The sequence below is a fragment of the Euprymna scolopes genome, chromosome 23 (assembly GCF_053919585.1).
Source record: "Euprymna scolopes isolate OS-2025 chromosome 23, ASM5391958v1, whole genome shotgun sequence".
NCBI lineage: Eukaryota > Metazoa > Mollusca > Cephalopoda > Sepiida > Sepiolidae > Euprymna > Euprymna scolopes.
Window position 1 is genome coordinate 59,722,995 of NC_136504.1, and position 12,500 is coordinate 59,735,494.

The 12,500-nt window shown below is 35.3% G+C and overlaps 1 protein-coding gene across 1 annotated transcript in view; it reads right to left on the reverse strand.

Moving 5' to 3' along the window:
• LOC145245621 (uncharacterized) overlaps nt 1-12,500 on the reverse strand; it is a 128,984-nt gene that overhangs the window by 25,114 nt on the left and 91,370 nt on the right. Inside the window, exons 14-15 of the mRNA XM_080107188.1 lie at nt 9,308-9,355; nt 5,131-5,181 (exon numbers count right to left, since the gene is read on the reverse strand). Of these exons, the coding sequence (XP_079963314.1) occupies nt 5,131-5,181; nt 9,308-9,355 (99 nt within the window). The remainder of the gene's footprint in view (nt 1-5,130; nt 5,182-9,307; nt 9,356-12,500) is intronic.

Below are 12,500 nucleotides of genomic sequence, written 5' to 3' on the forward strand. Positions count from 1 at the left end.
AATTGTGGGGATTTTATTGAAAGCAGACGAGTGCCGTATATTCTTATTACATGTGTGTTTATGGGAGCAAATAAAAAAAGACTTAAATTAAACAAAGAACAAGTGAATTTGTTGGAAGCCTGGAAAAATCATGGATTACAATAGAGAAATGCGAGCATGAAAAGTAATATGGTTAAGCTTAAACATGGAAAAGTAAAGGACTAGGTGATAAAACTGGAAAAGAAAATATAATAACTTTTAAATTAAAATATTGCAGCCTTAAGAATTTAAAAAAATTCAATTTACAACATAATATAATCAATTCTTAATGCTGCAATGTTTTAAGTTATAAATTTATTATATTTTTTACTAGAATATCTTGTCCTTTTCTTTTCCAGTTTTAACAACTAATCCTTTACTTTTCCATGTTTAAGCTTAAGCATATTAGTTTTCATGTTCGCATTTTTGTATTGTAATTTGTGTGTGTGTGTGTGTGTGTGTGTGCGTGCGTGTGCGTGTGTGTGTGTGTGTGAATTAGTGAGAGAGAATCCCAACGGAGTGCTCAATTACTAAGGAAAATGTAAAAATAATTACGTAATCTATATAATTATAAAACTTTATCGACCTTACTTGCTTGCTTGTATCTTGTCTTCCACGATCAGGCGATTTCATTTTTTAGAAAAGGTATGACAGGAGAATTTATATATATATATATATATATATATATATATATATATATAAAAAAATTCACTTGTCATACTTTTTCTAATATATGTATATGCGTATGAGTGTGGTTGTTCACAGGCTAAGGAATGAGGGCGGGGAGTTGTATGTTTTGGTTTCGAATCTAGCTGATGGCACCCAATGCATATATGTATATTTTTTAGTTTTGATCTCACTATTATATATTTGGTTCAAGCCAATAATTGATGTCTCTATAATAATACATACGTAATCTGCATAAATTAAAATATCATATTAAAGCGTATTTTACGACCGGGCGGCCTGCTAGTGTTTATATATATATATATATATATATATATATATATATATATATATATATATATATATATATCTTACAGAATATCAAAACATCGATACTTTCAGCTTAAAATTCTAGCAAAGCGAACCAATAGTTGTTCGGCTATGTCTATATCTGTTTTCTGGAAAATGGACTCTTTATGTCTGAAATTCAAGTGTCGGAAGCTTACTTTCTATTACAGTTTTTCAACGCGTATGAAATTGAAATCCTTTCCCTAAGAAAACACGACAAACAGAGACGCATATACTTCACAAAATGCATCTTTCCGAGACAGGCTAACAATTTGATTTTTACATAAATTATATGGTAACGTAATAATTTATAATATTCATACTTGTAATATGAAAAAGATAGAATAGAAGCAGGTAGAGAAAATTAACATTGAAGAATCTTTAAAATAAATCAAATTAAATCACCAACATTTCTGCATTCATTTGGACCAGGTAGAAAACTGAAAAATAAAATTGAAAAAAAAAGTATTATTTTCCTAAGAAATGTGATAAAATACGAATGAAAGCTGAAGGATGCATAATCATAAAATGGCCTGTAGAAGTGGGGTCAGATGATCTTTGTAACGTTTAATCAAAAGGTTTTTACGCACGGATAGAAAAGGAGACTAAGACTTTCGTTGCTAGTTTTGTGTTAAGTTTATTTTCAGAGAAAATTAGTTAACACATGAAATAGAGGGGCTAGTATTGTCTTAACTAACTGTTGTGGCGGAGTAACCTATGTTAAGAAGTAGAGACTATGGAAACCGTCTACGGCACATTTGATATTGAACCTCCCCAAATCACACCAGAACCATGACGTTCGGGCAGGAAAAGGAAAATCACCCAAAGAGTAAAAATACTGATACAACGTCCAGAGTTATCAGCTTGGGAGGGATGTGTTGCGGTGGAACTAACCTATTTTACCTACTAACAGACTATTGCAATGTCAATAAATACCGGAAGACTAAGCCGTAAGGTGTCAGTCAATATCCGGTTACGCTAAGGTACTGGACTAGTGGCTGAAGTCCGGTGTCTGCTCAGATTCTGCACTCAAATTAAGTTGTCTTTAGTCAATGGAGGGGGGAAACTCTTCTATACTAAGGCAATTTTATTTTTGCAAACTGCCAAAGTGCCTCCTTTCATGGGAGCTAGTTTCTCTCACATTAAAAAAACGACCTTGTGTTGCATTCTGTTTTACGTGGGGAAGCAAATAGATATCAACCGATATCCGGTGGACCAACCTACGTCGTTTGTCGGCCACTACGAGCGACCCACCTATTGTATGCTTGGCAATACACGTTGTTACTTTATTTTGCCATTCTGTTTTTCGTTGTAACCCGTTTTACAGAGCTATAACATTAGCTATCTTATTAGTGATGAGATGATTCCAGTATTTTCCCGATTCCGATACAATTATCGATTCCGTATTAAATTTCCGATCCGGATAAAATTACTGATTCCGATTCTTTATAAATCTCCAAATATTTAACTATGAAATTGTCATTTTCTTCGATTAATTTAAAAACAAATGTTAAATGTGCAAAAACATATTGTAAGAAATGATCTATAGATTTTAATTTTACTCGTGGTTTAAAATCAATGACTATAGATTATTTTATTATTACTACCAATAGTAGAAGATTTTGTTTTAAAAATATCAAATAGAAAAAGGTAATTAAAGGAATCGCTTTTGGCATCGGAAAATGCTCACAAATTTCTCCGATATTGATATCGATTCCAATACCTCAAATAGCTTCGATTTTTCTGATTCCCTATTCCAATTAATCGTCCCAACACCACTTTTTATGAAAAAATTGGTATACATAGCGGACGGAGATCTTAGGGGCATTTGATCGGTGATTATCAAAATATCCCTTTCGCCATTAGAGAATTATTGGTGATCTGCATTGCTTTTGATATACAAACTGAACTCAAGCCTTTTTTCCCCCATCAGCATTAATATTCGTGACATCATGCCACCTCGGTTGACGTCTCTGTTTTCATTCTACTTTGACTTGTTGAACCTCATCTGATCTTACATGACATTTCTACCCCTGGTTGGAAGCGGTTGATTTCCCAAACTTCGTGTACTTCTACCTGCACTTAGTTCGACCCTTACCAAGATCAACACTAAATGATTTACTCACTATCCGATCTATAATATCTTGATGTCCGCCTCTTTTTTTTAACAGTTACTGTTTAAACTATTGCCTATATGTTTTTTTTTCTCGGGGGTGGATGCACTTTTGAAAAGTGTAGCAGTAGTTAGATGCGGGTTGTACACATAAGTTTAGAATTGAAAATTAACATAATAAGTACGAAATTTATCCTATTTTGAAATATAAGAGATCTTAATTACTTTAAGAAATAGTGTTGCTTTAATAGTAAATAATAAATTCCTAACAAATAAAACGAATAACTTTTCTATTAATAGATTAATCATGCAGATAAAGATCAAAAGATTGGAAAGAAAACTAGACAGCACATACACACGTGTGCTACGAACAGTATTAAATATATCTTGGCAAAATCATCCCACGAAGCAGCAACTTTATGGCAACCTACCTGGCATATCTAATACCATCAAAGAAAGACGCCTACGCTTTGCTGGTCGTTATCTGAGGAGCAAGCATGAATTGGTGGGTGATACATTGCTATGGACTCCACGACACGGACGCGCAAGCAAAGGACGACCTAGATCAACGTACATCCAGCAAATAGCACACGGCGCCAACTGTGAACCTGAAGATCTGAGCCAGCTGATGGAAGACAAGAAACTCTAGAGAGGAAGAGTCACATTGGTCCGGGCAAGGAGCCCGTCATGATGATAATGACTAATAATCAAGTGTTACTTAACTTCAGTGCCATAGGTAAGGCTTTTCCTATACTTCACCAGATAACACCAATTTGGGTGAAAGTGGAGAATGGCTTTTTAGTTACCATTATCTCAAAGTCCACTCTGACCCAAAATGGTAGTACGTCAACGTTAACATCCTACTCCTGAAATAATTTGCATTTAATCTGGCATAAGATTGAATCCTATGGTGAAGTTAACATTGGCGAATTTTGGTTAGTGTCGAGTTATCTTTTAGCGGCAATTAATTCCAGGTGATAATGTATACGCACAGCGGTCTAAAAAGAAAATAGCTGCTGTGCTTAAAATGCGCCCAACAAGTTTTGTAAATGATGCTTATGACAATAATTTCATGCGGACAGAAAAATTAACAACATTCCAATTTGTCATGGAGCTGTTTGATTATTTCGAAATGATTCAATCGATTGTTAAGCGTCGGTTAATATCAAATTTCAGGAAATGTGATATCTGTAACTTACCATGCGCATGGAAACGTTATTCGCAGTCAGTTGATGGTTGAAGATGGGAATGTTCAAAAGATGGATTTAATCTTTCAATATATATATATATATATATATATATATATGTGTGTGTGTGTGTGTGTGTGTGTGTGTGTGTGTGTGTGCAATATATGTAACTATTTGGAGTGAAATAAACTTTCTTTACGAACAGTTATCTTGATAATTCATATGTGAAATAAGGATTTCTTTCAGCTTCAGTTTTTACATGAAACGCGAACTCAATGGCTACTTTCTTTCTAGGCTGATGTGTCTACACTTTACCATTTTGACGTTCAGTCTGGCATGAAGTGACAGTATTATCAGGATCAAATATATTAGTAAAATTGAATTTATCATGATAATTGCATGAAACTGCATACTATGCTATGCTATACTATGCTATACTATATATATATATATATATATATATATATATATATATATATGTGTGTGTGTGTGTGTGTGTGTGTGTGTGTGTGTGTGTGTATTATAAATAGTTAGTTAAAGCAAACATTATTAATATTTTAAGTGTAAAACACTTAAATGACTGGACATATTAAATAATCTAAAAGTGTTAACCTTCCACAAACAAAACCAAAACTATAATATCCAACAAATTTAACGTTAACTATTTTAAAAAATCTGTTTCCTAATACGTGTTATAAATCAACCAATCAGAGTGTTTGTTATATCGCACCTTTACGTTCTATCTATAACACTAGTTATGATTTTATAGAATAATCAAAATTTCGATACACACCTTACTTAATATGGTAACGTAATTTTTACAGCATCCTCTGCAGCAATTCATTTTTACTAATTAAAGAAAATGTAAAAAAAACAAAACAAAAAAACAAAAAAAAAAAACAAGAGAATTAATTACTTCATATGAATTGATGACGAATCAATTGTGTCCGTTTGGGACACACAGAAAATGTTAAGCCATTTGAAAACTGCTTTAAATCATATATGTAGTGGATATTATTTTTTTTTTAGTATGTGAACTGACTGGGTTCAGGCGTCTTTTTATGAATCTCTGTCTGGCTCAGCTCATGTAATGTGTAAAAACAAAAAAACATCTAAAAATGAGACGCCATTGTGCAAAGAGATACTTAGAAATGTCTGCTGTTACATCACTACTATAACCACTTAAAAAAACTTCGACGTCACTATCCAATGAACCAGCAACTTATGTCAGAGAGATGAACAGTAGTTTATGTCAGTGAAAAAAAAATGACAGGTAATCTGCAGCGATTGAAGAAATCACCTACCTGGACCCATTTTGTCAGTTGGATGCAAATGAACATTTTTATTAAGAGAGGTCATCGAGTTACACAGTAGAGACCCTACACCAATAAGTAACAATTAAATTCACTAGTGTCAATTCTAACGTGGTACATTTTAAGTCCATGTCACGACGACCTATCTGCAAACAGAATTGTACCCAGAGACCGGGTGACATGAGTTGAAACAGGGGGAAAAGGTCAAACTGCGTAAACAAAACAATCGAACGATATCAGAATATGACATGACGTCATGTTTTCGAACGAGAGAAACAAAGTTTTTTTTTTCAGTCAGTCTCTCCATTGGAAGTAAAACGAACGCACACGCAAATGATGTAGAAACTAATAATCTCGTTTTTTTCTGAGTCTTCCATTTCGAAGGAAATGATTTTAGTCATGTAATCCCTCTTTCCATAAATTCATTCTCTTCAATAAAACTTTAAAGAAAACACAGGGAACGTATTCCCGTGTCTCTTTTTTTTTTTTTTACATGGAGGTCATCACTTAACAAGGCCCAGAAGCCACTCGAGGATAAGGGGTTTTGCGTGTACAGTAATCAATAGGATAGCATCGTAGTAAAAGTTAGTCTTGGAGATTTGATAAAGTGCCTTACTTAAGGGGGCGATTCATCAGGAATTTGTTTATGTTGGACTTGAAGACATCCAAGTTGTAGTGAGGTGGGAAACAGGCAAACGGAAGAGAATTCCATAGGCGTGCACTTCTAAGAAAGAAGCTTTGTTCAAGGAATCTACGTTTTGATTTAGACACAGATAAAGAGTGGGGAAAATTAATGACAGTGGTTTCAGCTAGACGGGTGTTTTTCGTGAAAGATTAGCGAGGGGACCAGAGATTGGAGCTCGGACGAGCACTTGCTATGGAAATAACGATAAAACAAAGGCAGGCTCGCAACGTCTCATGAAACAGTGAAGTGAAGCGACGATGTAGAGAGATAAAAGACCGTGTATAAACACTTCGCGTTTATGTATGGAAATATTTTATTTTTGTTGATCGTTCATAGGTGAAAACATCTCTTATCAAGATCCAAAGGCAACTCGAGAATAAAGGTTACTGAGTTTGTACAGTGGACGGCGAGACAACATCTTTAGAGGATTAGAGACGTCGTTGAAATGAATTGAAATTGATTGATTAAGACGACAGTTCGACAAAAACATGGACTATGATCTTAAAAGCAACAACAGAAAGCTTCCCCGTGAAGGAGGCGATGAGAATCTCCCATAATATGCAGAAGTATAAAACATTAATGAGTATGACACCACGTAGAAAATATGTTGTTGGCGTTTTTTTTAATTTCTAGCAAGGCTGCAATATGACCATTAAGATTATCTTTACATTTAGACGTCACTTACTATTGAGCAAACTACTTAGAACGTGTTATTTACAATTTTACACATTTCGAGCTGCTATTTGTTATATTGCACAAAAACGATAGGATAGGGAAAATGTAGATAATTTATTAAATATAGTAGAAGGGAACAATACGTATCTACAATAGCAGGTGTTTGTTTAAGTACTGTTGCCACGTCTGGGCAGGTGTTGTTCAGCGTCCCTATCCTGCTTTGATAGAGTTTAAAACTGGCTTAGAAACCTAGTAGGTGATGTCCTTTTCCCTTCCTTGCAACTTCTTCCTCCCAGAAGAGAGGTTGAGAGCCTGTCTCTACTCTATCTTTATTTTCATTAAAAGTGCTCGACCTAGCTCCAATATATGGTCCCCACCTGCCAAACTTTAACAAGAGGCACTCGACTAGCTACAACTACTATATAGAATTTCCTCTACTCTTTATCTGTGTCTAAATCCAAACGCAGATTTCATGAACAGAGATCCCTTTCCTAGAACTCCCCGCTCACATTGTTCTACTGACATGCTTCCCAGTTGACTACAATATGGTAGTTTTCAAGTCTAATGTAAACAAGTTCTTGTTGAGCCGTCCCCTTAAATAATCAAATTCTACCCAATTTACACCATTAACAACTCCTATACTACCACCTAACATTCATTTACCCTTATCCTCGAGTGGCCTTCGGGCCTTGTTAAATGGTGACTTTCTAGTAAAAGGAAAAGTCCGTGTTAATGGAATATACGCTTTTCTGCATGCTCTGCGCACTTTTTAAATCTATAACCTGAAGTCATATCTGACGATCCATGTCACAACACAGTCGTTGCTATATAGATTACTTACATATTTCAGACTGCTGTTGTTGCTATTTACACGACTTATATACTTTTGTCTGCTTTTATCACAAGGTTCTCACTGTACTCTCCTTTCTACGAGGGGCGTGCAATAATTAATGCCCCTGACCCACTTCCCATAGCAGTAGAGCAACGAAACTTGGCACAGTTATTAGTCTTTCTCTACATAGTAACCACCCAGAGTTATGCATTTCTCCCATCGTTTGATGCAGCTCTGGAGACCGTTTTTGTAGAACACCTCAGGTTGATCCTCCAACCACGACGTGACTTCAGAAATCAAAGCTGCATCATCTGGGAAACGCTTTCCTTTCAAAAACAACTTTATGGCTGGGAAGAGGTGAATCTCAGAGGGTGCAATGTCAGAAGAGTAGGGAGGATGGGGCAGGTTTTCATAACCACACACCCGTGCTTCTGATCTGGCGTCATGCGAGTTGTGAATCGGAACGTTGTCCTGAAGGAGGAGGGTAAATTGCTGATCTTGCTCCACCTCTTGATTTTGATAGCTTCCCTTAATTTCCTCACAAGTGAAGCATAATAGACCCCTGTAATTGTGGTACCCTTTGCCAGGAAATCTGTCATCACTACTTCGTCCTGGTTCCAGAAGACATGTAAGCCAGCGGAGGGCTGCACCCTTGCCTTCTTTTGAGGTGGTGAGTCCAAGTACTTCCACTGCATTGACTGGGCTTTGGTCTCTGGATCATAGTGATGGACCCAGGTTTCATCCTGTGTAATCAGTCTTTTGAAAAACTTTGACTCATCTTTTTGGCACATCTCCAATTTCATCCTCGAGCACTCGCCGTGTTCTCACTTGTGAAATGGTGTGAGCAACCTGGAAATCCATCTGGCAGACACCTTATGCATATGCAAATGGTCATGATTGATAGTTTTAACAGACCCTGTACTAATCTTGACATCTTGGGCTATTTGGCGAATACGCCGATCTTCCAAAATGGCAGCCTCAACCTGACGGACAGATGCCTCATCAATGGCAGAAGGGGGCGCCCAGGTCTGGGAGCTGTTTCCACAGACTTCCGGCCATGTTTGAATTCACGATGACAGCGTTTTACAAGGCCATACTATGGGGCATTACCACCATAACTTTCTTTCATTTCATCGAAAGTCTCCTGTGGTATGCCTCCTTTCAAATACAAAAACCGGATCACTGCTCGACATTCAACAGGCTCCATTTCACACCTGACTCAGTTCAAACACCTGTAAAACAGAAAACACAATTAGTTCAGAGCTGTAATTTTCCACGTAACCCATAGAGATATAAATCATTGCACATGCAAAATTTCATCTAGATCAGACAATTGAAAGTTGGTCAGGGGCATTACTTATTGCACGACCCTCGTATTTACATACCGGAATTGTTGCTATTTACATTATTTACATATATCTGACAACTATGGTGGGTATTTACATGATGTACAGGTAACATTTTACTCACCGGGACAGTGGCTATCATTACGACATGGTCGGTTACACCGAAGTCCACCTAAAATATAAAATATTAATAATTATAATAAACACACACACACACACACACACACACACACACACACACACACACACACACACACACACATATATAAGTGAACGTGTCTGCGTGTGTTACAACTTCATGGTTTCCTTTTTGAGACGTTCATAATGACACATGCTTTCTATACCAGACTTACAGTTCAAACCGAACACATCGTCAACTTAATATCCTGACCGAATTAAAACAACCTCAACTCGCCTGTTTTCTTTCTTGAATATTATATATATATATATATATATATATATATATATATATATATATATGCGAGGCCTGACGAAGTTGTCGGATCGTAAACATGATCCAACATCGGAAACATATGTAGCCAAGCAGATAAAACGGTAATAAAAATAAAACATATATATATATATTTACCAGTGGTGAAAAAAACGGACTAGAGTGTTCAATGTGTAGCCAGAGGAGTATATAGGAAATTTATTACTGTGAGTCCAGAATGAGTTTACATATTGTTTCAGCTAGAGGAAGATCCTCAAAGAGAGGAAATATCCAACTAGCATCGTCAGAATTCATAGATGGACTAAGTTATAATATAAAATAAGAATGGAAAAATCGTAGATGAAGGGGAGGTAGAAAAGAAGGGGAGTGTAAGGGAGAGGACGTTGGAATTTAAATTAGTAGGAGTGTATATAATAAGAGATGGATTTATAATTAAATATTAATTCTGTGTTAATTCTTATATACGTTTTTTCTTTTAGTTTATAACGGTTTAAAATTAAAAGACGCTATTCTTATTTATAACGACATAAGTAACAGTTAATTTAAAGGATCACCATTGGTTCAAAACGATACCTAACAAGAACAAGCGTGCATTTATCCAATTTGACATAATTAATTACTACCCTTCTATTACTAAACGCCTTTTTGACACTGTCTTGGATTTTGCTTCTACCTTCTCCGATATTCAACCATCCGAAACTGACATCATTATGAAATGCCGTAAAACTGTTCTACTAAGCCAGGACTCTCAATGGACTAAAAAAGACCAACCTACCTTCTTCGACCTTGCAATGGGTGCTTTTGATGCAGCTGAGGCCACTGACTTAGTAGGCCTTCTCATCCTATATAATCTCACAAAGTTTATCCTCAACAACAACGTGGGACTTTACAGAGATGATGGCCTTATCATTGTTGAAAACCCAAAGTGCGAAGGCATTAAAAAGAACATTATCAGGGAATTGAAGAATATGGATCTAAAGATTGAAGTAACTTCCAACTTAAAAACAGTAAATTTTCTAGATGTTATCTTTAACCTCCCTAATAAATACTACCTATGAACCATACACTAAAAATAATATATGCCCCCTATATATACACCCTATGTCCAACCACCACAAACACATTATTAAACATATCCCTAAATCAATAGAAAAAAGGCTTAGCACAAACTCATCTAACTCCAGCATTTTTAACCTACACAAACCCTTCTTTGAAAATGCTTTAAAGGAATCTGGATATCCCAACCCTAATATCACATACTTGGACCCTAATAAACCCAACAATACAAACAGGAATAACAGATCCCGCAAAGTCCTCTGGTTTAACCCTCCTTATAATAATATGATAAAAACTAAATTAGGTAAAAAAAATTCTTCATGCTTCTTAATCATCACTCCCCCCTAGTAATATTCTGCATAAAATTTTTAATAAGAACTTTACTAAGCTTAGTTACAATTGCACAACTAATCTAGAAAATTAAAAAAAAAAAACACAATAAAATACTAAATAACCACAACTATAATAAAAATAGCCAAAATAACTGTAACTGCCTTAACAAACCCCAATGCCCGCTCCAACAAAATTGTCTTTCAACAAATGTGGTTTACAAAGCAACTATTGCCCCTGCTGAAGACCCAGAAAACAAAAAAAATTACATTGGCCTCTCAAGCACCACGTTCAAAGACAGATTTAGAGTGAATAAATGCTCCCTAAATAACCCCAACCACCCAATAGTACTTCACTAACTAACCACTATCTACTACTTTCCCGAAACAACCTCACCCCAATTATTAGCTGGGAAATTCTGAATAGAGCTAGTACCTGTAAATCACTAAACTACCCATGTTATTTATACTTAACTGAAAAATTACTGATTACTAATTTTAGAGATAGAGACAAACTTCTAAATAAAAAAACTGAAACCTCACTTAATTGTAAACATTATACATCCCACCTCTTAAGCAACTTCTCACCCTTCTAGTAATACCTATAACCCACCCCTAAAATATAACACTAATGCACAACCAACTCACTTGATCCTTAATTACACACACCCTATTTACAACCAGAACTATATAGTCTCCCATTCATTCTAAAAGAACCCCTCCACAGAACCCCCACCTATTTATCTCCACCATTTTTTAGCTGCATCTTTCTTTGCCTAACTCATTCTTGTACCCCCTTTTGCCATACTCACTCTTTGTGTCAGTATTTAAAACCTAAATCCCAACCCTTATCATTCTTATCGCAATAACTGCCAAACCCCTTCTAACTTTACCCCCTAAGCCCCTTAAGTTACAGCCCTTAACATGAATATTATACACCTATATACAACGCCGCAGTCATACCTACCATACATTTACAACCCATAACGTCTGGTAATATGTCTATCCTTATTATCTGCAAATTACTTAGAGTTCTCGCCTACTAGTTTTTTTATTGGCTATTTCCATGGTTAGGTCTTGATTTCTAATGTTTAAATTACGTATTTATCACAATTGGTATCCTCTGACTTGCTTCTCGGTCTATTATTTACTTGTTAACAACTAATCATTTATTTACCTTCTACTTTAATTAATTATTTAATTTACCATTTACATATAATATATATATTATATATTTTTCTTTTATATTTACCTCTCACCAATTCTCTCTATATTAATTATAATATTTTTAACCCGAAGCTTATTTACATATATTTACGTATTTGCGTATGTACATATACTCAAGCACATGCTCTTCCGCCATTGATGTGTGTACATATTTTGTACATGTGTATTCATGTGTATGTATTTGTGTGTTTTTGTTATTTACTTATTATTAATATTTTCTTAATAATTATATTAATTTTTTATTTATTATTTAA